Raw genomic sequence first — 24,461 nt, 5'->3', positions numbered from 1 at the left:
CTCCGAGCTTCTTCCTATCTTATCTCCCATACGATCTGATATGACAATTCGGAACATGAAGTTCACTCCCGAGTAAGTAGTGCTGATATAGGTGTCAATTGAACATCAATCTTCATTGAGTATATTTGAGGGCACTTGGACTGACACCGACCCCTCCAGGGTCCTGCTCGGAGCACCCAGACGGTCCTCAGCTGTCCCCAACGCGGCGGGCACTCTAGCAGTCTACACACAGACATCCTACTCCTTCGAGTCACATTCCAAGACCAACGAAATCCGCATTTTCGATACCAGCTCCGGCCGCTCTGCCCTTATCACGAACGACCCTGGCGCCAGTAACCCACAGTGGGTGGCCGACAGCGACAAACTTGTCTGGCTAAAGACCAAGGGCAACGGCAACACAAGCTTCGTCATCGGCGATGCCCGCCAGGCCGATGAAACTTACACCGCAGGCACTGTCCCAGGCCCCATATCGGACCTGAAGGTGGTCAGTCTGGAGCCAGGAAAGGTCGGCTTCGCTGTGACAGGCAAGGCTAATACAGACGGGTCGCTGTACAATCCCCACGATGCGAAGAAGCCCCATACAACCGGTAAACTGTACACATCCCTCTTTGTTAGACACTGGGACTCGTACGTTGAACCCCAGAAGAACGCGATCTTCTATGGCTTGCTGGAACAGGCTCCTCTGTCACCCGCCCGTCGACAAGCTGGGAAGTACTCGATCTCAGGCCTCACGAACCTGATCGCGGTCTCGGGTCTGGCGGGTGTCGAGTCGCCAATTCCGCCTTTTGGTGGTACTGGGGACTTTGATATTAGCCCGTCTGCCATTGTGTTTGTTGCGAAAGATCCTAACCTAAACCCCGCGACTCACACCTCTTGCTCTTGCTACTATGCTCCCATGTTCTCGTGGACTAGCATGAGTGTGTCTGAACCGAAGATTTGCAAGGTTACCGGTCTTCAGGGAGCGATGTCGTCTCCTGTTCTTAGCTCGGATGGTAGCTCTATTGCCGTTCTGGCGATGCGCGAGGATGGCTATGAGTCCGATAAGAACCGTATCCTGTATGTTCCTAACCCGTGGAATGGAGATATGATCGAAATTTTCCAGTCGGACGATGGGGGAGGGCTCTGGGATCTCAGTCCCTCGGCCGTGTCGTTTGCTTATGATGACAAATCGCTGTTGCTTCATGTCGAGGAGGTTGGCCGCGGAGTTCTTTACCAGCTGCCGCTAGAGAATGTGAACACAATCAAGCCAGACTCTCTAAAGAGACTGACCAGATCGGGATACGTCAATGACGCCGTTCCCGCAGCAGCCAAATCCCCCAAGCTGTTCGTTTCTAGCAGCAGCCTGGTCGATAACAGCCTGTGGACCATCGTCGACCCAGCCCACCCCGAGACTGTCCAACTGGTATCCTCAAACGGGCGGGGCGGCAACGCATTCGGCTTGTCGCCGTCCCAGGTCGATGAGATCTGGTTCAAGGGAGCCGAAGATCACCCTGTCCACGCGTGGGTCGTGAAGCCGTCTGACTTCAAACCCGGGAGCAAGTACCCGCTTGCTTATTTGATTCACGGTGGACCCCAGGGCGCTTGGAACGATCAGTGGAGCACGCGCTGGAACCCGGCTGTTTTCGCCGAACAGGGTTACGTTGTGATTGCCCCCAACCCAACGGGCAGTACTGGCTACGGTCAGCCCTTCACCGACGGAATCCAGGGACAGTGGGGTGGTCGGCCCTACGAGGATCTGGTCAGGGGATTCGACTATATCGAGCACCACCTAGATTACGTCGACATTACGCGCGCGGTTGCCCTGGGCGCCTCGTATGGCGGCTACATGATGAACTGGATACAGGGCAATCTGCTCGGGCGCAAGTTCAAGGCGTTAGTTACTCACGACGGAGTGTTTAGCATGACCTCCCAATTAGCTAGTGAAGAGCAATACTTCCCTCTGCATGATCTGGAGGGGCCGATCTGGAAGGTGCCCGAGAACTGGGCGAAGTGGGACCCGTCGCGGTTCACGGAACACTGGCAAACGCCTCATCTGATCATTCACAATGAGTTGGATTACCGTCTGACCATCGCCGAGGGGCTAGCTGCGTTTAATGTGCTCCAGATGCGCGGCATTGACAGTGCGTTCCTGACTTTCCCTGACGAGAACCATTGGGTTCTGAACCCTGAAAACTCGCTCATGTGGCACCGGACCGTTTTGAACTGGATCAACAAGTACGTGGGTCTCCCAGCTGTGTCAGAGGAACCCGATCTGGCACGCGGAGTGGGCAGTCTGTCGCTGTGATAACAATAGGTCTCTTTGAGTTGGCCGTTTGGGCCAATGAATGGGGCTAAGCTTGAAGATGAAACGTATAAGACGGATATTTATGAACATGGTTATTGTTCTTTTCTTGGAAACAAAGGAGGTCCTGTATGAAACTTGCCTTGATTGGCTAGTTTCTGAACGATGTCTTTGTGTTATAAAGTGTTATAAAGAAGAGGTTGTTTCGGGACGTTTCATCTCATTGTCGATGGGTTTCTTTGAGGGTTTCGACAATCGCATACATTTATATATATAAGAGTCCGTAGATTCCTCGATTTACATTCTTCATTGCATAGCGTACTCTCTATATACTCTATACTTTGATCAGCATTATTCACTTGAGTCTTCTATCAACAAACTATTCAAAATGGACAACGATCCAACAACCCCCAACTCCCCTCACAGCATCAGCTGGCTCTCCGAACGAACTCTCTCAGTTTCCACCAACTCAAGCACAACCTTGGCAGACACGCTTAGTCCAATGAGCATCTCCTCCAGTATAACACCTATAACACCTCTACACACCGAATCCCCCACATTCCGTGAAAGCCCCAACTTCCACCCCCAGTTCCTGCCCCTCCTACGCCACCTCTCCTCCCAACTCTGGCCCCTCGTCAACAGCGAAACAGGCCTCGAGCACCCGGACTTCCCACCAAACATGCTGGCCTACAACCTTCTGACCTCGGAGCAGGTCGATAACCTCGCCCGCCATTTCGATCAGGTCTACCCGCCTGTCCCGGCTACATTTAATTATCCTGTTTGTATTCAACCGTGGATTGGTACGGAGGAGGAGAAGACTATTGATCTCCCTACGCGGGTACGGAGGTTGGGGCGGTTTTTTGGGTTGAGGGGGTGTGAGGAGGATGTGGATATGGAGGATGTTGAACAAGGGAATGGCAATGACAATGACAGTGACAGTGACAATGAGGAGAGTATGAGTGAGAGTGAAGCCGAAGTGTTACGGCAAATGGAGTGGGAATGGCAGCAGGCATTGCAGAGGGCGTATTCTGAAGAGTCGCACCGGTGGAACTTGAAGTGATTTGGATCTGGATTGTGATGAAATAGAATAGAAAGGACAAATATGAGATGTCTAGAGAATAGTACTCCGTATGATATCTATAACATCCCTTCCTTTCTAAGACGCGGAGTTTGCGCCGCGTTGATTTAGCCGTCGGGTAAAGAAGAGACCAGGCTAATAGGGAGAATGGGGGGATAATGAGGGATAACGGGGAATAACAAGGGTAATGAGGGTAATAGGAGAATGGTAGAATCGCAGAGAATTAAAATATTAATAGCCTTCAATCCCTCCAGTTTGGCAGTTCTTTATACATCTCATCTATACAGCCCTATCTATACCACCACCACCACCACCACCATGTCCAAACCACTCGTCTCCCACATCTACACAGCAGACCCCTCCGCCCACGTCTTCAACAACAAGCTCTACATCTACCCCAGCCATGACCGTGAAACAACAATCGCCTTCAACGACAATGGCGACCAATACGACATGGCCGACTACCACGTCCTCTCCATGGACACAATCACCAGCCCCGTAACCGACCACGGCGTCGTCCTCCGCGACCAAGACGTCCCCTGGGTCTCAAAGCAACTCTGGGCGCCAGACGCCGCAACAAAAAACGGGAAATTCTACCTCTTCTTCCCTGCCCGCGATCACAAGGGCATCTTCCGCATCGGCGTAGCTGTCTCCGCATCCCCAGAAGGCCCCTTCGTCCCGCAAGATAATTACATCCAGGGTACATACAGTATCGACCCTGCTGTCTTCGTTGACGAAGAAGCGGACGGCGAGGCTTATCTCTACGTTGGCGGGATCTGGGGTGGACAGTTGCAGTGCTGGGTCGAAGGGAAGGAGGAGGATAGAGAAAAGGATGAGGAGTGGGTTGATGGGGATGAGGGTGGTGTTAACGGACGGAAGAAGAGACTTGTCTTCGATGAGAGTATGTCTGGACCCCAGGAGCCTGCTGGCGAGGGTGTTCGGGCGCTTTGTCCGCGTGTTGCGATGTTGTCGGATGATATGCTTTCGCTTGCGTCGTCGGTTAAGGAGGTTGTGATTCTTGCGCCGGAGACCGGGGAGCCTTTGCTGGCGGATGATCATGAGAGGAGGTTCTTTGAGGCTGCTTGGGTGCATCGCTATAACGGAACGTATTACTTCTCTTACTCGACGGGGGATACGCATTTCTTGGCTTATGCTACGGGTGACTCGCCTTGGGGTCCGTTTACCTATCGCGGACGCATTTTGGATCCCGTGCTTGGGTGGACGACGCATCATTCGATCGTTGAGTTCCAGGGAAAGTGGTACTTGTTCTACCATGACTGTGAGCTTTCCCAGGGAGTTGATCATTTGAGGTCCGTGAAGGTTAGGGAGATTGTTTATGATGATGAAGGTGCTATTCATCTCGCGGAGGCCCAGGATCCTGTGCAATAGATTGTGTATAGATTGTCTGGAATAGTTTGTTCGAAGCTGTGCAAGTGGAATGTAACTTGTACATCTGTTCTAATTGCCCATGCCCTTCTCCCAGTTCTCCTGGACCAGCTCCCAGTACTTCTCGCGAGATCGTTCACGGAATGTCTTTCCAAACTTGATCATAAAGAGAAAGACTGAAGCGCATGCCATGCCAACAAAAGCAGCGGAGATAAAACAGTTCTGGTATCCCAGGTTCTCGACCCAGGGTGTGATACTAAATGAAGTTAGTACCTGTCTTCCGCTAGAACTCGAGAGAAACATACCCATAGCCAATTGCAAAAGACATGGTATTCCGGACCAGAATCACACTAGCCATTGCAATGCCACTCAGCTCTCGGTAGCTGTCAATGAAGTAGTTGACACTAAGCGCGATGCCACAGGCATTTGTGAAAGCCAGAATGCACATTCCAACAATTAGTCCAAACCAGTGGATCTCATGAGCAGCACCAACACCCCATAGAATAAGGGAAGAAGGCACAAGGACCAAACAAGCGAGGAAGGGCCAGAGACGGTGCTCTGCCTCCATGACGCCGTTGTTCCGGCGGGCGAGTTTGACGGTAAGCCAGTCGCTGAATCGGCCAGTGAAAATAGATCTATTTCTGTTAGCTGTGGTTGTAGTCTCGGACTAAGGTGGATATCTTACCCCATGATCACACCAGTGATGGGAGCTAGATAACTCAGACCGACCATGGAAGATCTAGGATGTGTTAGCTCGCTTCGTTCATTGCTAGAGTAGTAAGAAGACCAACCCGAAGTTGTATGGCTCCCCGCCAAGAATGATAGAGGCCGTTCCATTCATGATGTTGAAGTAAACCAGGTAGGATCCGTAGGAGAAGCTAGCCTGCATGTTAGTCAAAACGGACATTACCCGGAAACGTTGCATCCATACCCAGCATAGAAGATAACCGGCCACGACAGGTAGTAAAGACACTGCCAGAATCGCCGGAACAAGGTATTCTGCTCCTGGCTCGGCCCCCAGAGCGCCAATTTCTTCATATATGACTTCTTGGTATAGCCCGACCTTACACTAACCCTAGTGGCAGCTTCCATGTCAACAGCCGCGGATCTATCCTTTTCGCCCTCCGAGCTGAATTTTGGAGACTTCGTGGATATTCCAGTGCTAGGCTCGTCGGAGAGCACTCGAACATAGTTTGTTTCCTCGCAGAAAAAGAAGAGGAAGGTAATGGCACAGCCGACGAAGATACTCGGGTAGTAGAATACCCACCGCCAGCCCTGGTACTGGGCGATAAAGCCGCAGATGACCGGGGCGAGGTAATTACTTCCTGCCAGGAAGAAAGCATAAAGACCCATGTATGTTCCTCGCTCATGGGTGAAGTACTGCTGCTGTGTGAGCGTGGCTGGGTTTCTTAAAGGATTTAACTTACCACGTCGGTGACAGAGATTTGAGGAAGCGCTTCTACAGGTGCCGTGAAGAAACCTAAGAGGATGTTTCGTGCGAGCCATTGACCCTTGGTGTTTGCGTATGGCCTACCGGTGTTAGTCTTATTGTGCACAAACCAGCGCGGTATAATTCTCTTACCCCCACATCGTCATACCCTGGATCGGTTAGCTATGGTCCTCAATTGATATTCAAGATATTGAAGGATAAGATACCAAGATTCCCATCAATGATAACATGTACGTCGGCCGCTTGCCATACTGCATAGCGAATGGCTGCCAAAACAGCAAGCCCCAGCCAGCTAACAAGAACATGTACCCGCTTCCCTCGTTCAGGGTACTCACGGGCAAGCCTGTTTGTTCATGAAGCGGCTTAATCACCGAGTAGACAACCGAGCAGGCAATTCCTGAGAACATCGTATAGCTAGAAACACGAAGCATCAACACCTAATCATATGATACAGGATCCCTCAAAGTCAGTCTGCACTTACATGCTCACGCAGGCAGTTGACAAAAGCTTCCGTCTCGGGCTCCAATTGAGGGGGTCATCCGGGTCATTTGACGGGGTAGGAATCAATACAATGTCACGATCTCCGCGGTCCAAGTGCCGGGTCTCCATGACATGATCCACGTCCACCAGAGTCACGGTACCAGGGACGACTGTACTGTCGATGACTGGCGCCATGATGAAGCAGTGTTCTTTCCTATGCAATGTATGTATGTGTTTAACTCGGGAAAAGAACAAAAGGTTAAGTATGAGAGCGTTATTTCTGCGTAGCAGATAGAAAGAGAGAAGAAATTCCTTAAATCAGAGAGAAGGAATTGAGGAGAAGAAAGGATAGAGGGGAGATGTATTAAATGGGAAGATCGACATATTGACTCAATTGCATTTGAAGATGTGACTGTGACCTCGGAGGGAAAAAAGAGGGAAAAAGAAGGAAAATAGATAAGAAGTCGACTATCAGATCTTCCCCGCAAAACTCGGAAGGTCTTGTCTCTTCTCTTCTTCTCTTCTTCTCTTTAAGCCAATCTCTTTCTCTCTAACATCTCCAATTTGCCGACAATATATGGAGAACTTCGGTGTTTATTCCGAGATGCTTATCAAAGAACATAATAGGACTGTCCTTCAATACAAATAGATTGCCTTCCTATTTCGGACTAACGATCTCTCCCCTTTCAGGAAAGAAACGATTCAATCAATTCATGGCTTCGTTTCCATAACGCCTCGGCACTTTCTTCGCCCGCTGGGAACTCGAGATGCGGCAACTTCGGTGTCTGGCAATGGTCGAGAAAGGCTCCAGATTGGACTGATATACTCACATCTAATCAGTACATCTCCATACACATCTACGATATTTTCACGTTATCTTACCTTCAAGTTCCGGATCAAGCAATCCGCGAAGCACCGTGGCGCTACCCTGCCCCAGGGATTTCGGCGCTTGTTGTAAGAGGACCGGTATGTCTTCGCCGGCTGGATAAAAGGAAATCCTGTCAAATCAAATGGTCTTCCCCCCGCTATTCGCTATCATGACATACCTTCTTTCTTCCGCTGCAGCCAGGATTTGATCTCATCAAATGCAACGTATGTCTGGACGTTGGTTTTGGTATCTGAAGCGAATGAGAACAAAGAACCCAAAACACACAATTCACCAATAAACTCACTTCCTGGATTGGCGGAAAAGGCAACGATAGATCCGCTATACTTCTTCGCAACAGACTTGATAAACAAGACGATTGCGAGCATCGATTGCGAATATCCATCGAGAGAATGGTAATTTTCTCCATTCTATTCGAATAAGCATCTATCACCAGCAAGCATATAGCATACACCATATAACATATAACACAAACAGATCCACTCACCTCAAACCCCAAATCATCCCACGACGGCGCAGGCGCCTCATTCCGCAAACTAGATGTAACTAGAACAACCCTCGACCCTGGCTTCATAATATCACACAGCAGATTCAGCAGCAGGAAATAACACAGGTAGTTCCTCTGGAAATGAGACTCGAGCCCGTCCTCCGTGAGCTCCCACGGTACAGCCATGACCTCGGGAAATCCAACGAAGCCATCAATGGACACGCCCAACTCCTTAATAGTATGCGCTGCCTTGCGGAAGGAAGCCAGGCTGCCAGGGTCAGCCGTCACAAAGATCATCTTGACCGTTTTGTATTTCCGGTTGATATGGTCGACCACAGGCTGGAGCTCGGACTGTGACCGGCCCGTGTAGATTATGGTTCCTGCTCCGCCGTGCGCAAGGGCATCTGCAGTTGCTGCAGCGAGATCGCCTCGTTTGAGGCCGGATATTAGGACTGTTGCGGCAAGATGGTTAGTTTTGATAATATGGGGGTTGTTGGAGGTGTGGTACATGTTTTTTGCTTCACCCGGTCTGGGAACGTTTTCGTCACGTCCGTCCCCTGTGTCTGGTCATTGAAGGTACTACCCATTGTGCTGGCGGACTATCTGGTTAGGGTGATGGGCTACATATGGGATGAGGGATGTCCTGGTTTATTCGTGGACAAGCCCGGCATTTCGTCATCATGAAGCCACCGCGGAGTTTGTACATTGGATCTCCGTGATGGAGCAATAGGGCGATGAAAATCGAATGGAATTATAGCTTGCAATTTATAAACACACTGAGTAACTTCGACCAGCAAAAAAAGTAGATCAGCGCTGGGATCAGGAAAATCAAATTCGCATTCATAATGTACAGTCAAAGAAATCGCACGCATACGGAGCCTGCCGGTCAAAGGAGAAGAAGACAAATATAGGAATTCAAGATCCCGTGGATCTTATTGGGACGGGCCCGCGTCATCTTCAGGCATCTGTTCAATAACACCCTTCATGAGCTCAATGAGCTCATCAATGTCGGGCCGTTCCGAGGGTTCAACAGTGAGACACTTGCGGACAATATCCTTGACGGGCGCACTTATCGCAGGGCCATCGCTGTTGGATGCCTCCTCGCTTTCTCCCGACTTGCCTTTACCCTTGGAAGCGCCGGACTTCTCATCAGGGAATCGCCAGTCACCACCGAGAACGCACATGCTCAAGCTCCCACCGGTCTCTTCACTGCGTGCCTCGAAGGGGCTCTTGCCTACAAGACAGGCGTACAGTGTGCAGCCAAGCGACCAGATATCGACCTTGGTATCAATCATCGACCCTGTCTTGACATCGAAGAGCTCCGGTGCGCGGTATGGCATCGTGCTGTGTTCTGCTGCGGTATCCTGCACCGCCAAGGCGAGAGAGCGCGACGTGATGGCAATGGGGCTGGGCGCCAGAGAACCCAGATCCATCAGGATGGGTGATTGGCCGTTGTCATCGATCATGATGTTTCCTATGATGACCGTTAGCTCGAGCCGGAGGTTCCGCATCTGCAACCAAAAATGTTTGACTCACCAGGCTTGACATCTCGGTGCGCATAGGGGCGCAGGTCCCCATCCTCGACACCTTCCTGACTCCGGGTGACCTCGTCATCCATCAGGGGCTCATTCTCGTCATCCTCCTCACCCTCAGCCATGCGATGGCTAGCCCTCCGTTTCGGTTTCATCTGCATGCCCCGTTCCTCGTCTGCCTGCTCGCCTTCTCTCCGAACACCCTTCGCCTTTCGCGTAGACGCCGCCCCGCTCTTTACCCGATACTGATGCATCGAGCGAAGCGCATCGGCAACACCGAGTATCAGGACCATCAGCCGCTTCTCCGGGAACTTGGTATGGTTGACCAGATTGGCATTGATGGCATCCTGGAGATTACCGCGCTGGTAGTATGGGAGTAGGATATAGACCGTTTTCGAGCCTGGATCTCCGCCATCGGATCTGAATTTCGAGCCGGATTCTGTGGAAACGCAGTGGTCGATGGAGTGGATGATGTTGGATTGGGAATTGAAGAGGTTGTAGGCTTCGACTTCTTTCAGAGCTTGCGACACGGATTCCTGACCGAATGGACAGCGGATCTTTTTCAGCGCGAATAATTCGGAGGTCGTCTTATCTTGGACTAGGTAGACGTAGGAAAATCCGCCCTGTTGCGTTGTCAGTTAAGACCAGCTTGCAGCTTATTATCGGGGTATCCTTACCTCACCCAACAAACGTAGAAGCTTGAAACTCCGGTTATTGATCTTTAGCTGCGGGGAGGTTGGAAAGCAACACATGCAATCCGTGAAGTTGTATAGGAGGTCAAAGAAGTATTGCGCCATGGTGTATATAATGCGATGACAGGAGATAGAGGACCCGGTGACGTCCGTTGACGGTAGGGTAGATGCGCAGAAGGTACAGAATGGAGAAGATCGTCGTAGAGATGTGTGTCTTGGAGAGAGAGGTAAGGATTGTAAGGATTGTAAGGATTGTAAGGATTGTAATACGCAGAGGTGGAAGATGGGAAGTCAATTGATTGGCATTACGTGGAGTGGAGTTCCATTTATTTGTTGTCTTTCCCCTTTTCCTCTTTTATATTGAAATTGGACTCTCTTGGACTTTCTTCGCTCTCTTTTCTCTTATTCTAACTGGTTAAACTGAAACTGGTTGGGTCTGTCGTTTTCATTTCTTTCTCTCTCTCTCTCTTTTTTTCCCTTCCCAATCACCATGGTGGAAGTTGGGCCGTCAACCTGATATCCTTGCATTCTCCCTAACGCTCCCTCTACACCCTTGACTTCTGAACCCTTCCAAGGGCTATTGATATTCGGACCTTTTATTTAAAGACGCATCCCACCTTTTTTTTTTTTTTTTCCCTTAATTCTCATATTAATATCGTCCAAATCCCGCTCCAATGGCGCACCCCGATGATGTACGGGTCGGTGACGTGGTGAATGTCCCCGGTGGCATGCATGGGACGATCAAATACCTGGGACCGGTAGCGGGGAAGGCCGGACGATTTGCTGGAGTCGAACTGAGCGCCGAACACGCGCAAAGAGGGAAAAACAGCGGCGATGTCGACGGCCGGAAGTACTTCGTAACCTCGATCCCGGGTTCTGGTATATTCGTTCCCATGAACAACAGCAAGTATGTCACAAGGCGATCCTCGAATATCTCTACACCCACCACTCCTGCACGTGGGGGACCCGTCAACTTCAGCAAATCTGTCGGTGCAGCTCTTACTACCCCCCGCCCTCGAGTCCGACGACCCTCTCTCCCTCGACCCGAATCCCCGCGCGTCCCCATCCCCCTCCGAAACTTAGCCTGGCCGGCTTGCGTACACCGTCGGCAGCATCGAAGACCGGCGGGGTGAGCAGTGCCATGCGTAGCCCCGTCAAGGCACCATCTCGGCTGTCTGATAGACCCTCGTCGCGACTTAGTGCGGATGATGATGCTTCCTCGTATGGACGGCCATCGGACTTCCGCCGTCCGCTTTCGTCGGAGACTCAAGACTTGAAAGATCAGATCAAGAGTCTAGAGAAGCAGCTTCTGGACCGAGATAGGCAGCTCGAAGAGCAGTCTGGGACATTGAGCGAGTTCCAGAAGACCTTGGAGGAGATGGAGGGGTCGGAGGGTCATTCCATCCGTACGCAGCTACGCGAACGCAACGAGCGGATTAACCAATTAACGGCCGAATTCGACGGTCACCGTGCAGACTTCAGAAGCACACTCGACACATTGGAGATCGCAGCCTCCGAAACAGAACGCGTCTACGAGCAGCGTCTTGACGAGCTTATACAGCAGAACAAGGAGTTGCAGGACCGCGGCGAAGATGTTGAGGTTGTTGCGCAGCAGCTCAAGCAGTTGGAAGAGCTGGTCTCCGAGTTAGAGGAAGGCCTCGAGGACGCCCGGCGTGGGGAGGCCGAGGCTAGGGCCGAAGTCGAGTTCCTCCGCGGTGAAGTTGAGCGCACCAAGTTGGAGCTGAAGAAAGAGCGTGATCACTCGGCCGCTGCCCTGAAGGATGCACACGCCGCTGCAGATGGACCCCGAAGCAATAGTGAATTGGACCAGAAGGATGATGAGATCCGAGGGCTCAAGGCCATTATACATTCATTGAGCCGCGGAAACCCCAGTGCGGCAGCCTTGGGACAGAACGGCTCGGCCGACCACCATAATCCGGAGCACATTACTCAGCTGGAGACTCGACTGCAAGAGGTGGAAGAAACCGCAAACCGCAAAAACAGTCGGGTCGAAGAGCTCGAGCGTGAACTTCAAGAAATGCACCTGCAGTCTGGCCGTCGCCGCAGCTCTACTGTCACTCTTTCACCCAAGCAACACAGGCCATCCCAGTCTGCGAGCAATGTCTCTACTCCCTCAAACAACCCCAACCCTAACCGTCTTTCTGACCGTACAGTGGTCCCGACCGACTGGCACGATGCTCCCTCGGAGCCCCGCCATCAGCGCGGTATCTCCAACACTTCTCAGTCGCGACTGGAGACTATGCATGAATCCGAGCGCTCTTCCGACGAGGATACCATGTGGTGCGAGATCTGCGAGACAGGCGGCCACGACATCCTAAACTGCACCAGCATGTTTGGCTCTGGTCAGAAGTCTGCTGGACAGAAGAAACCCACGCATGATGCTGCCGATGAACTTCCCGATGAACACCCAGTTGAGAAGACCGAACCCCTCCAGACTAAAGCCTCATCCATCCATGCCGATACTCCCCCGGCACTCAAGACAGGTCGGGATGTGGTCATGGAAGGACTGAAGGGTATCGGGGGGCTGGGCTCATCCATGGCTCCCATTGCCGGTAAGTCATCGGGAGTCATCGATGAGTCTAAGTGGTGTGCTCTCTGTGAGCGAGATGGTCACGAGAGCATCGACTGCCCATTTGATGAATAATGTTCTGGATATGCATTGGTTCGGTGACCACGCAAGATCGCAGCTCTCTGCTGCGTGTATCTATGGGGTGTTTTTCTAGTACATGATTGTTGGGTCGGTTACCCCGGTTAATAAATGAGTGTTTGCTTTTTCGGTTGGAGGAAAGCAGATGAGTTGCAGCACGGTGAAGGCTGTGTGCTTGTAATAAATACCATACCATTGGTCATAATAAGATGTCGTTCGTTGGTGCATACAACAGCTTTCCATGTTCCGTATCCCGGGTTGATCTCGACTTGAATCGCCCTTTTACATGCCGAGAGATGTATCCATCTCGTTTTATTCTGTCTTCTCCATATATATTCATGACGCATCAAAGAATGTTCAATTCGTCGCTCATAACCATTCATGACCGAAGATTACAGTTACAGCCTCACCAAGCTCACCCTCCAACACACCTGGTCAGTATCCATATATACTATTCAGGATGAATCGGCGGCTGCACAATTTCCCCATCTTGATACTTCGACGCCGCAATCTCTCCACAAGCCTTACACTTGCGCTTCTCCTCGTCGGCCGCAAACTCCTCAACCACAGCCTTAACCTGCGTCCCTAGGTCGACACACACGAATTTCTTCTCCCAGATGATCTCCTTGCAGTTCTTGCAATACCATCTCATAGCGTCGACTGCATCCTTAGCACGCGGCTGCTCCATCACGACACCGACAGTGTCCTTGAAGCGCACGGGACAGTGCGGGGTGTTGGCAGGAAGTAGGAAGATTGAGCCTTCGTGGATGGGGATATCTTGGAAACTAGGAGGTGTGGTTGAGTTGTCGACTGTTTTGAGGAGCATTGACCCTCGGTATTGGTAGAAGAACTCTGGTGTTGTGTTGATGTGGAAGTCGGTTCGGGCATTGGGCCCGCCCACTATCATTACTGTGTAGCCGGCTGTGGCTGGTGTTGAGGGATGGTAGACGCAGTAGTTATTGACTGGTGGTTGTAGGAGATGGGAGTTTTCTTCGAGCCTGGATAGATGTCGTTAGCAATTGGCTTTTCGGATAGCTTGCTTATTGGTCGCGTGATGAAGCATGGTACATATCTCAAATGGAAAGTGGGGGGAGATTAGGTACATATGTATTGCCAGATATGTGAAGTGTTGGACTTACCATTTGGGGATGTTTAGTGCTGGAGGAAGCATTGTGAAAATATATCAACGTCTGATTTTGTCGGAGTCTACTTTGTAGCCTTCTTTTTGCAAATGTCGCATGAGGTCGGAACTCTTAGAAATCAAAAACCGACGATCTGATCCTCGGAGATATCAGCTCCACCCCGGACTTAACCATCGGCCCGGATCAACTTCCCTCCGCTAATTTTTCTTTTTCATATCTCGAATCTAGCAGCCAGACTACAGTGTTCAACGGCGAGAGTTTTGACTAACCACACAAAATGGCGACCTCTCAACCCCCTCTTCGGTTTACATCCCATCACAATCTGGTATATCGCCTGGTCTTGTCCACCCTCACCGGCCGCACAGTCCACATCTCGCAAATTCGTTCGTCGTCGCCCACGAATCCGGGTCTTGCGCCTCATGAGATTTCTTTCCTCCGCCTCCTAGATGCAATCACCAATGGCTCTCAAATGGAGATCTCTTACACAGGTACCGTTCTTGTTTACAAACCGGGTTTGGTCACAGGCAGCACGGCCGGTACTGGAGCCAGCGGCGGCATGATCACCTACGAGCTTCCGTCAAACTGTAACCGCGGTCTCAGTTACTTCCTGATCCCTCTTTGTCTACTGGCCCCCTTTGCCAAAGCACCCATGAAGGTGCTCTTCACAGGACCCGGTGTGATCACCTCGTCGACACCGACTGGAGATATGTCCGTCGACAGCGTTCGTACTGCGATCCTTCCCCTGTACAAACAATTCGGTATCTTCAACAACATCGAACTCCGAATCTTGAGACGATCAAACACTGGTCCCACTGGCAGGGGTGGTGGTGGTGAAGTCCAGCTCGTGTTTGGCCACCAGGTCCGTCTGCCGAAGACTCTGCACTTGATGAACGCAGGCCGCATCAAGCGCATCCGTGGTGTTGTATACTCGGTTGGTGTGTCTGGCTCAAACAACGCTCGCATGATTGAGACCGCCCGTGGTATCCTCAACCCACTCAGTCCTGATACTTATATCTTCTCCGACGTTGCGTCTGCGCCTTTGGTACCCGCTCCGGATAAGACCAACCCCCAGGCAAAGAAGAAGATCGGCCTTGGGTTTGGTCTGTCCTTGGTAGCGGAGTCTTCCACAGGCTGCCTCTTCTCAGCTGATGTGGCCTCTCCGCCATCGGGTGGTCAAGCTCCCGAGGAAATTGGAAAGCAGTGTGCATTCCAGCTTCTAGAGACGGTTGCCAAGGGAGGTTGTGTGGCTCCTGCGGCTGTGACAACCATGTTCATTCTCATGACCATGGGCTCAGAGGACGTTGGTCGGCTGCAGGTTGGCCGAGATGTGATCGCTGATCCCAACGTGGTCCAGCTCGCTCGAGACCTGTCCAAGTTTGGTGCCCCTGGCTGGGGTATCCGAGACGCACCTGACAATGGAGATGGAGATGTGATTGTCAGTGTTGTCGGCCGTGGAATTGGTAACGTCGGCAGAAAGGTTGCTTAAGCTGCGGTGGACGGCTTTCGCGCTTCATCCCAAGTCTTCCACCACTCTGAGGGCCGTCTTTGCCAAACAATCCGGGAAGTCTCACCTCAGCAGTTCACTCCTTCCCAAAAAAGCGGGGCCACGTGGTAGTCCATCAGATGCCGTTGGCGTCGAGGGCTTCTGGCCGTCTGTCCAGTGCACGCCAGCGTGCTCCAAGAAGCTCAGACGTTTTCAAGGCTTGACTTGTCGAGCATGAACTCGACCTGTCGCTCCACAGCGACGAAGCCATGTGCGGCAAAAGACTGCTCTTTCCTGTCATCATGATACCCATACGAAACTTGCCAGAGCAAGGTGTCAATCTCTTACATAGGATTCAATATCATTATATTCTCTTCTACTTCTATACACATTGACATAATGGTGACATACATGGTCTATCGCCCGGGTGACCAGGTGTATCCTGAGGCCATCCACTCTTCTTTTTATAAATATCCCTCTCCCTCCCCTTTTCCTCTTCTCTTCTTCATCTCCCCATCTCTCTCTTTTTTTCTCCATTCCCCATTCCCCATCCCCCATCTCCCGTGCTCCATCTTCATCTTCATCACACAATCATCCATCCATCCATCCATTCATCCATCATCGTCTTCTTCCTTTTCTTCTTCTTCCCCCTGCCCTTGTCACTGTCCTTTGTTTACACCCTCTCTCACTTTTTCCCCAGCGACGGCTCGCACATCACCGTGGTGCTGGGGTCCAGTAGCCCTTCGGGGTGAAGCCAAGACGAGCCCTTGCCATTTATTTCATCTTTTGGGTTTTGTTTGTTTACTATCTATCCCCCGCCTTCTGCTCACCGGTCCCGGGGCAACCTGGTGCCGACTGGGAAGTGAAGAGAGGGACTTCGTCACCATGTCTGCCTGCAACGTCCTCTACCGTTTATCCATCTTCATCTTTCGGTTTGCTGTCTGCCATTTATCCCCCGCCTTCTGCTCACCGGTCCCGGGGAAACCTGGTGCCGACTGGGAAGTGAAGAGAGGGACTTCGTCACCATGTCTGCTTTGCAACGTCCTCTGCCATTTATCTTGCCATATGTTTGGCCATTTATCCCCCAGCGTTGGCTCGCACCTCATCGTGGTGCTGGGGTCCAGTAGCCCTTCGGGGTGAAGCCAAGACGAGCCCTTGCCATTTATTTCATCTTTCGGGTCTTGTTTGTTTACCATTTATCCCCCGCCTTCTGCTCACCGGTCCCGGGGCAACCTGGTGCCGACTGGGAAGTGAAGAGAGGGACGTCGTCACCATGTCTGCTTTGCAATGTCTTCTGCCATTTCATTTATCTTGCCACATGTTTGGCCATTTATCCCCCAGCGTTGGCTCGCACCTCATTGTGGTGCTGGGGTCCAGTAATCCTTCGGGATGAAGCCAAGACGAGCCTCTTCTTCCCGTACTTCTTTTTTTTTTTTTTTTTCGTTGGGCTTTGGTGTCTTTTTCGCTCTGTAGAGTTCTTTGCAGTGATGTGGTCTTCGTGTATGACTTCCAGGGTAGGGCTTTATGGTCGCGTGACTTCGTTGCTTTTGTCTCTTGGACTTGGTGCTTCTTCACACCAAAAGGATTGGTCTTTTGGATCTTTTGTTTTGCTTTTTGTTTTCCCTTTTTACTCGGTAGTCATGGAATGGTTGCAATGAAATGATTCTCGTTCTAATTCTATTCAAATGTAGTAGACGCTAAGGAGATAGAAGACCAGACAAGACACGCTCGCTTGCAAAAGGGGTTCTCACAGGACAAAAAACAAAGAAAACAGAGTGCTTGAACGCTTTTGAGATGACAGGGCAATGGGAAAATCAACAAGACCAATGAAGAAAAAGACAACGAGATAAACAGTAGTATGTGCAATGGAAGAAGGCCAAATAATATCATGAAGGATTGTGCAAGAAGTCAAGGAATGCCAAAAGTGACAAGAAACAAACCAAAAACAACATGAGGGACAAGAATCACTCGGTCGGGAGAGCATCTCAGTCCGAAGTATCCTCATCCTTACCAGGATACATAATATCCTGGCGATAAACGGCAAGTCCATGGTTGAAAAAGACGAAGAGGAACATGCAGACAATGCAGACAGTCATCGCAGAGCCAACACCCTTGATCCCGGCGCTATCAAAAGCATTTCCAAGCGTAATAGTAGCAATGGTGAACCCCGTATTAGGGAAAACCATCGCCCACCAGCTAAGATGGAAGCTCCTCGGCGGCGACCGAATAACCGCAATAGCAGCGACACAGAAGAACCAAAAGCTCAGCGCCCACAGAAACGCGCCCGTCGCCAACGCCAGAATCTCCAGCATGCGTCCATCAGCAGCAGTGTCCTCACTCCCCATCACCCGGAACGTCTCAGGCAGTCCCTGCGCCATGCCCACGAGAGCAAGCGCCGTGAACGCTGGCGGTCCGACGCAGATGAACATCGCTGGTCTGTGTTCGCGGCACGGTAGTCCACTCTCCATCAGTCGGCCGATGTAGTGCGAGTACATCATGAACGAGATGCAGAAGCCCAACCCTTGGAAGGTTATTCCGGCGGTGATGATTGGGATTGCTGCGCGCTCGGGCTGGCTTGCAGAGATGACGGAGGCGATGGTCCCACTTAGCATTACTGGGAACGCGGGCAGGACCCAGGACGGCATCATTGTTTGGAGGCGGTAGGTGTGCGAGGTGAAGACGAAGGAGTATTGTACCACGGCGAGAGTGAAGGTGCAGAAGCAGTATAGCCAGAAGAGGACTTCGAGGGTTGTTGTGAACGCTGGGGTGGGGTTCTCGCCGAAGTACTTGTCCAGACCGGTTATCATTGTTGCGACGGAGAGCCAAAAGGTTGGGAAGAAGAGGCCTTCGCGTTCGTGGCGGAAAGAGTTGAGCATTCCGCCATGGATTGTGAACCGTGCTGCCATGAGAGAGCAGACGAGGGAGAAGAGGACGAGGTTGATGAGGTAGATGGCTAGGCCGATCTCATGGCAGCCTTTGAATTGGTTCGGCTGGTTTGCGATGAGGAGGGCTAGACCTCCTGCGCTCATGGTGAGGGTGTACCATGCCCATGTGAAATGACGAAGACGATCGCGGAAGCTCAGTGGCAAGTACTTCTGGGACTTTTCTGAGTCGAGCATGAAAGGTGTGTCTGACTGAGAAGACATTGGTGCGGATGGAGGATGAAGCTCTTGGCTATGTTTAGGCAAAGCCTGTAGTAGAATTGGAGCGGACATTGTGGGTATATAGAGTTGATGCAATGAGATATAGATGAAGCCCTAAGCTTGAAACATAAAAAAAAAAAAGTATAGAGTGGATATAGTGAATATATTGAAGATGGATCTATAAACCAAATCATAGAATGGAAAAGCAAAAGTCAAGGCTTGAAGAATGGAAATGATTGTAATGATTGTAGTGAACGACCTGGGAGAAGGAGCGAAAGGGGAGATGTTAATATACCAGGATGGGCAGCAACATACAAAACGTCCAGGCATATCAATTCCATAATTCCATAATCCCACAATTCACCGAAGATCAGCCAAGGAATTCCAAGACTCTACTTTTTCAGAGTGAGAAAAGATCAAACACCAAAAAGGGGACTCTATACAAGGCACGGGGGTCGTTCAAGGCAATGAAACCCTTGCAACGGACCTACCAGCGGCCTCAATGGGCATGTAGGACCCATAATTTCATCGAACTAAGGAAAATTCTATAAGAATAGATCGTTCCAGGATGTTAGGCTCGGACGATTCATCACCACATGCATCAGGGGGGGTGGCGGTTAGTGCCCCTAGGGAGGAGTTCCGGAAGCATAGCGATCCACTGCGGATCTGGACGTATACGATCGTACTCTGTACTCCGTATACACTCGGCACTCTGTACAAATAAAATAAAAATTTCGATGCCTAGGGACTCTGCCAAGAAACATGTAGAACTTATTGGCGCATAGCGCTTTTCCTGCGCCGCAATGATTGACCTGGTCCTTGAGTGGATTGAGTGGAGAGTACAAGGCTGATTGAGAATCTATACAATATGTCAGTACACACACACCATCACTGAATCAGAGACAAAGTTACTCAGATGATGAATCTCAAACCCTTGGATCCCGAGATAATTCGGCCCGAATGTGATATCCTTTGTTTTTTTTCGCCGAAACCTTCCGATAGGAGGTCGAGGATGTATAAACGGAAAGTCTAAACAGGGATTCTTATGCGCGCCCAACATGACTGGACACCAAATGCCAAGAACAAGTGATCGACAGTATATTGACGGACCGCTGCCAAGCTTTAGTTTTGTGAAAGTCGAGATGGGACTGGTGGAGATGCCGAATAACTTGGTAACACCATTGCGTGTATGCACAACGTAGAACAAATTCAATAGAATACCCCCGCAATACAATAGAGAAGTTGAGATATCGAGAAGTTGAGCAGCTGAGATGTTGGGAAGCTGAGATGTTGAAATCTCAGGTGGAGTCGGAACGTTGACGTAGTCGGAATTTCTTGGCATTTTCCCCTGAACTTCCCAGTTTCTCTCTCTCTTATCTTCACAGCCCCCCAAATCAACACTATTGGCATTGGGATTCTCGCCAAGAGACCATTCGGACATGGGTTCTGTCGATCGGTCGATCATTTTTCAAGGGGTCTTTGGCTTTCATTGGTGGGTGGGTTGGCTTATCTTTCATCATTTTGCCAAGATGTCCACACCCTGTTTGAAAGTGATATACGACATTATGCGATGAAACGCATCTATGTTGGTGAAACCCACCAATGTCATCAAAAATCCACTTTCCTTCACTCAAGTGTCTGGCTCTTATGGAGTCGATGGAGTCTACGGAGTCGATGGAGTCGATGGAGTCTTACTGTCAACTTCACGGGATCACCCGCAACCCTACATACAGCCTTGGAAGATACATCCATGGATACCATATAAATCACTTCATTCAGAGAAAATCAAAGAAGGAAAAAATGAAGGTTCAAACTGACGCAAAACAAACGCAATATAATGCAATGCACCTCGAACTCAGAAAATGACAAATTCAAACTACAACATATGCAACAGAACGCCAGCGGGTCCTTCGAAACGTCTTCAGGGCAGCAATGCATGAAATCATGTCAACGTCGAAGTTTCTGCATTCTGCAGAAACACAAACTCTGGGCACATGCATCCCCAGACCCAATCACATCACAACATCTACTCACATCATTCGGTAAACAAGATCAGAGGCCAGCTCCGTCGTCAAATCCAACAACGCACGAAGACTCTTCGGGGAATTGGAAATAGAAGTCTCATCCCGTTCCGTCTTGGCATCCACGGGCCGCAAAGACGGCGTCGCCGAAACTGAATCCTCTGCCGAATGATACCGTGCCAATTCCTTCACGTTGCACGCCGCATAATGCACCACCAATCGACGCAGCTGGTTCTCACGAAGTTGGGTCGCGGATGTTGGCGAGATCGGCTCCAGTCGGGATGTCTTTGTGTATGCGTAGTGCACCAGCTCCAGCACCATCTGCGCCTTGGTTGCTGCCAAGCCGTCTAGAATTTGGGAGTCACCCAGATCGGCAGTTTCGAAGTGTGTCGATGACAGGAGGAGCAGATCGCGATGCAACTTTCGGAGACATAGCTGGGCGAGGGCGGGAATTAGGTACCGTGTGGCGAAGACATAGAGTTTCGCGTGGAAGGTGATGTAGGGCAGCTCGGTGCTCGGCGTCTCGATTGGGGCGGGCTCCGAGGTTGGTGGGTCATCGTATTGTAGCGAGGTGAACTCGTCCCATAGACTGAGGCCGGGCTCGCAGGGCGAGGTGGCTTGCTGTTGCGCGAAGGACATGTCGAGCATTGGTCTTTGCGGCTGTGTTTGGCTAATGCTGGTGCCTGAGTTTCTATCTTGGGTCCAGGAATTTTCCATCGATTCCGCTGCAGGCGCAGACTGTTCTTCTGCAGGCGCAGGCTCTTCAGTTGCAGGTGTAGATTCGGGTTCGGGTTCAGGTGCTGGCTGTTCAGCTGGCTGCTCCCAGTACTCTGTTGATTCTGGTTCCGGTTCCGGGGCAGCATCTGCTGGAGTCCGTTCTTCAACAGGCTCTGCTTCTGGCTCGGGGATAGACTCGGCAGCAACTTCTGGGGGTGGTGTTGATGGCGGCGTAAGGCTGACAGGCTCAACTGGTGCGGGAGATTCTTCTTCGACAAGCTCTGCTTGCTTTTTGCCCTTCTTCCCTTTCTTGGCCTTCCCTTTCTTGACCTTGGGTCCTTCTGGCTCCCGTGACACAGGTTCTTCGGTCGGAACTGCCCATTCGTCATCCACAGGATGCACATCCCCGGCCGGTGGCTCTGGTGCAGTCTCCGCTTCGTGGTATGTCTCTGGCTCTGGCTCTGGCGCTGCTGCATCGACTGGAGCCTCGGGCTCTGGCGCATGAGTTGGAGTCAATGGTTCCTTGGCCTCGGTGGGCGCAAGCTCAGACACAGGTTGAGCTACTGGCGGCTCGGGCTCAGGCGTAGGCTGATGGTACGCTCCTTGTCCCCGATGGCGAAACTGCGGAGGCGGCGACGGAGCCGGGGGTGGCACAGTCGACGAGATCGAACCAGACCGGTAATTCTCTCTCCAGGTGGCGGTGCTCGGCGATCTCTCGACTACTCCAAACCTGTGGTCTTCCTGGACACCTTGCTCGCGACGAGGCACGTTATAATCGCCGGTGTATGCATACTCGCAGAAAGCTACGAAGGTCTCGACATCATCTTCTTCCAGAACAGCGATTCGGTGTTTTGATTCCCTCGTCGGACCGTTCATGAGATTATGGAGTGGTTTGGAGACATGCTGAGCGAGCCCCGACTGGATTGTCAGCTTCGTATGTCGTGGGCCAACGAGGAAGGTGAATGACGGTGAGTGTATGATACTGAAGACGTTGGATTAGCGGTCTGCTAATGGTGTATACCTATGTCATGGGCTGATGCGATGCTCTCCATACCTGCTAAAATTGGGAACAGACTCCATGAGAGACGGTTGACCTTCCGCTTCAGAAGGGATGAGATGAAATTAATCTACGTTCTAACATGCAGGATAGTGCTATTAAATATTTTACGTCGAATTCCCAAGGCGCCGGAAGCGATCTTGGGCGAAGGTAGTGGTATGCAACGTGTGCAGCTGTGATGGGGAAAAGCAGTTCCCAAGACCCATTGCACTAACGCTAGACGGAATTACCATATGAGATATGCGAAATGGGGCCAAACGAGGTTTGATGTCGTGGTATATGCTCGCCCTACACTGTCCTCTCGATATCCTATGGTTTGGTATCCCCAATGCCAATCACCGTTCACTCGTCCAAATGAACCATTTGAATTCGATGCCGCTATCACCGAGACAAAATAACAATGCAGAACAACCATACAGAGCAACCATACAGAACTGTCGGTGTTGACTGGGTCCTAGACTGTCCAATTGTCGGGCGACGTTGGCGTCAGCAGGTTTGTGCCCAATCCCCAGCCTCGAGAGAACCCAATCTGTGGCCTCACTGGTTGATTTGTTCCTGAGGGCTCCATCGGGGCTTGGAATTTGAAGCTTCACTTATTTTTTATTTTGATTTGTCTTGGATGTTTGAGATGTTTTGGATATTTTGGATATTTTGGATGTAGCGGTCAACAGTTGTACAACGGAGCCCTAAAAAGGTGCCTAACTATACCGAGGTTGGATTAGCAATGACATTTACCAAATATATTGACGGACATTTACGAAAATAGACATGACAGCCTTCGAAGTGCCTTTTCTGCTACAGGTTGAATATATTCCTCGCCCCTCTTTTCCTTGAAACAAGCTTATTCCGCTGTCCTATCGAAGAGAAGCAGCAAATCCAATATGATTGCCACCTTTAGGATATACAACGAATCACATTTCATACATCCAATATTCTATGTAAAAGAGTAGGGTAGTCTATCAACTATATATCCAAAACAAATCCAAAATAATATACAAAAATAAACCACCTATTAACTACTATGCATCAACCGAATCTGCGTGTTCCCAGGCTCCCACTCCCTCAACCCTTCACCAACACTATACCAAAACCGCAACCGAATACACTCCTTCCTCGCAGCCTCCAAATCCCCCTTCTCAAATGCCTCTCCAAGCCTATTCACACACTCAACAACCCTTCCCTCATTCTCCTTCTTAAGCTCGTTGATCTGCACCTCCGCCTCAGCAGAATCCCCAACCTCCTCAATAGTCTCCTGCACCTCCATAACCTCCATCAGCGTCTCCGCATCAAGCGCATGCTTAGTCGACGCGTCCTCCGCCGTCACGTCAATCCCGTGCCATTCCCGTAGAATGTACTGTGCCCGCTGCAGCGGGTCCAGGAGTGTCCGGTACGCTTCGTTGATCCGTGCTGAGAGACCCTCGGCGAGCTGCTTTTCCGCTCCGTTCGGGTATTTGTCAGGGTGGACAAGGCCTTGCAGTTGCAGGAATTCGCGGCGGAGATCGCTGGTTGAGATTGCGAATGCCGAGCCTGGTGGCGGGCCTGCCGGTAGCGTTTGAGGGAAGACCGTGTAGTGGTTGGTTATGTCTGGCGCGCCGGCGAGAGTAGTTTTGTTGGCTTCTGTTGGCTTGGAGGCTTCCGTTGAAGAAGAGCGACGGTGCGTCATGAAGGCCTGGTTTGTGGGAGTTCGACGTGTTGGGAGGGTTGTTAGCCCTCGCGCTGGCTGGCGATATCGGCAGAGCAGGCATGCATCTTGGCTTGTGTTTGATAGCGACTGGGTTGATCGTGGGAGAGACCGTGGGGTTGCTGTGCGAGAGAGATGCTGTGCAATTCTCTGTGGACGGAAAGCCATGACTTATGTAGTTGTTTTAATGGTCAAGGGAAGGTCAAGGGAAGGGCTTATAACTTCACGGTCGATAAAAAGCCCTCGGCATACCGCTTTACGTCATCCCCGCATTTGC

General features: G+C 51.0%; 13 protein-coding genes across 13 annotated transcripts; 6 read left to right on the top strand and 7 right to left on the bottom strand.

Annotated features, from left to right (window-relative positions):
• Positions 1–40: 40 nt before the first annotated feature.
• N7489_002937 (oligopeptidase family protein) lies at positions 41–2,284 on the top strand (the record flags this gene model as incomplete). Its single annotated transcript, XM_056708692.1, has 2 exons — positions 41–72; positions 160–2,284. 2 exons carry the CDS (start codon positions 41–43, stop codon positions 2,282–2,284), a joined length of 2,157 nt encoding a protein of 718 aa, XP_056572994.1.
• A 385-nt stretch (positions 2,285–2,669) lies between these two features.
• Positions 2,670–3,341, top strand: N7489_002936 (uncharacterized protein; the record flags this gene model as incomplete). The annotated part of the gene is made up of 1 exon (XM_056708691.1): positions 2,670–3,341. One exon carries the CDS (start codon positions 2,670–2,672, stop codon positions 3,339–3,341), a length of 672 nt encoding a protein of 223 aa, XP_056572993.1.
• Positions 3,342–3,677: 336 nt separating this feature from the next.
• Positions 3,678–4,748, top strand: N7489_002935 (glycoside hydrolase family 43 protein; the record flags this gene model as incomplete). Its single annotated transcript, XM_056708690.1, has 1 exon — positions 3,678–4,748. One exon carries the CDS (start codon positions 3,678–3,680, stop codon positions 4,746–4,748), a length of 1,071 nt encoding a protein of 356 aa, XP_056572992.1.
• Positions 4,749–4,817: 69 nt separating this feature from the next.
• Positions 4,818–6,870, bottom strand: N7489_002934 (putative MFS transporter; the record flags this gene model as incomplete). The annotated part of the gene is made up of 9 exons (XM_056708689.1): positions 4,818–5,001; positions 5,051–5,380; positions 5,431–5,484; positions 5,537–5,623; positions 5,677–6,125; positions 6,173–6,275; positions 6,328–6,344; positions 6,402–6,609; positions 6,677–6,870. The coding sequence occupies 9 exons, from the start codon at positions 6,868–6,870 to the stop codon at positions 4,818–4,820; spliced, it is 1,626 nt and encodes a 541-aa protein (XP_056572991.1).
• Positions 6,871–7,361: 491 nt separating this feature from the next.
• N7489_002933 (putative oxidoreductase, short-chain dehydrogenase/reductase family) lies at positions 7,362–8,635 on the bottom strand (the record flags this gene model as incomplete). Its single annotated transcript, XM_056708688.1, has 6 exons — positions 7,362–7,500; positions 7,548–7,656; positions 7,722–7,793; positions 7,848–7,971; positions 8,049–8,500; positions 8,557–8,635. The coding sequence occupies 6 exons, from the start codon at positions 8,633–8,635 to the stop codon at positions 7,362–7,364; spliced, it is 975 nt and encodes a 324-aa protein (XP_056572990.1).
• Positions 8,636–8,980: 345 nt separating this feature from the next.
• Positions 8,981–10,377, bottom strand: N7489_002932 (putative serine/threonine protein kinase ENV7; the record flags this gene model as incomplete). Its single annotated transcript, XM_056708687.1, has 3 exons — positions 8,981–9,522; positions 9,585–10,203; positions 10,258–10,377. 3 exons carry the CDS (start codon positions 10,375–10,377, stop codon positions 8,981–8,983), a joined length of 1,281 nt encoding a protein of 426 aa, XP_056572989.1.
• A 569-nt stretch (positions 10,378–10,946) lies between these two features.
• Positions 10,947–12,937, top strand: N7489_002931 (CAP-Gly domain containing linker protein BIK1; the record flags this gene model as incomplete). The annotated part of the gene is made up of 2 exons (XM_056708686.1): positions 10,947–11,179; positions 11,269–12,937. The coding sequence occupies 2 exons, from the start codon at positions 10,947–10,949 to the stop codon at positions 12,935–12,937; spliced, it is 1,902 nt and encodes a 633-aa protein (XP_056572988.1).
• A 454-nt stretch (positions 12,938–13,391) lies between these two features.
• On the bottom strand, positions 13,392–14,111 carry N7489_002930 (3-hydroxyanthranilate 3,4-dioxygenase; the record flags this gene model as incomplete). Its single annotated transcript, XM_056708685.1, has 2 exons — positions 13,392–13,938; positions 14,080–14,111. The coding sequence occupies 2 exons, from the start codon at positions 14,109–14,111 to the stop codon at positions 13,392–13,394; spliced, it is 579 nt and encodes a 192-aa protein (XP_056572987.1).
• Positions 14,112–14,359: 248 nt separating this feature from the next.
• N7489_002929 (RNA 3'-terminal phosphate cyclase-like protein) lies at positions 14,360–15,568 on the top strand (the record flags this gene model as incomplete). The annotated part of the gene is made up of 1 exon (XM_056708684.1): positions 14,360–15,568. One exon carries the CDS (start codon positions 14,360–14,362, stop codon positions 15,566–15,568), a length of 1,209 nt encoding a protein of 402 aa, XP_056572986.1.
• A 699-nt stretch (positions 15,569–16,267) lies between these two features.
• Positions 16,268–16,958, top strand: N7489_002928 (uncharacterized protein; the record flags this gene model as incomplete). The annotated part of the gene is made up of 2 exons (XM_056708683.1): positions 16,268–16,701; positions 16,817–16,958. Coding segments are annotated over 2 exons (576 nt in total), but the record flags the coding sequence as incomplete, so codon positions are not given.
• A 592-nt stretch (positions 16,959–17,550) lies between these two features.
• On the bottom strand, positions 17,551–18,780 carry N7489_002927 (tellurite-resistance/dicarboxylate transporter family protein; the record flags this gene model as incomplete). The annotated part of the gene is made up of 1 exon (XM_056708682.1): positions 17,551–18,780. One exon carries the CDS (start codon positions 18,778–18,780, stop codon positions 17,551–17,553), a length of 1,230 nt encoding a protein of 409 aa, XP_056572984.1.
• Positions 18,781–20,738: 1,958 nt separating this feature from the next.
• Positions 20,739–22,526, bottom strand: N7489_002926 (uncharacterized protein; the record flags this gene model as incomplete). Its single annotated transcript, XM_056708681.1, has 2 exons — positions 20,739–22,428; positions 22,501–22,526. 2 exons carry the CDS (start codon positions 22,524–22,526, stop codon positions 20,739–20,741), a joined length of 1,716 nt encoding a protein of 571 aa, XP_056572983.1.
• A 989-nt stretch (positions 22,527–23,515) lies between these two features.
• Positions 23,516–24,352, bottom strand: N7489_002925 (J-type chaperone JAC1; the record flags this gene model as incomplete). The annotated part of the gene is made up of 1 exon (XM_056708680.1): positions 23,516–24,352. The coding sequence occupies one exon, from the start codon at positions 24,350–24,352 to the stop codon at positions 23,516–23,518; it is 837 nt and encodes a 278-aa protein (XP_056572982.1).
• Positions 24,353–24,461: the final 109 nt, after the last annotated feature.

This window comes from Penicillium chrysogenum (genome assembly GCF_028827035.1).
Source record: "Penicillium chrysogenum strain IBT 35668 chromosome Unknown utg000001l_segment0_segment0, whole genome shotgun sequence".
NCBI classification, from domain to species: Eukaryota; Fungi; Ascomycota; class Eurotiomycetes; order Eurotiales; family Aspergillaceae; genus Penicillium; species Penicillium chrysogenum.
This window is presented reverse-complemented; position numbering and strand designations above follow the sequence as displayed.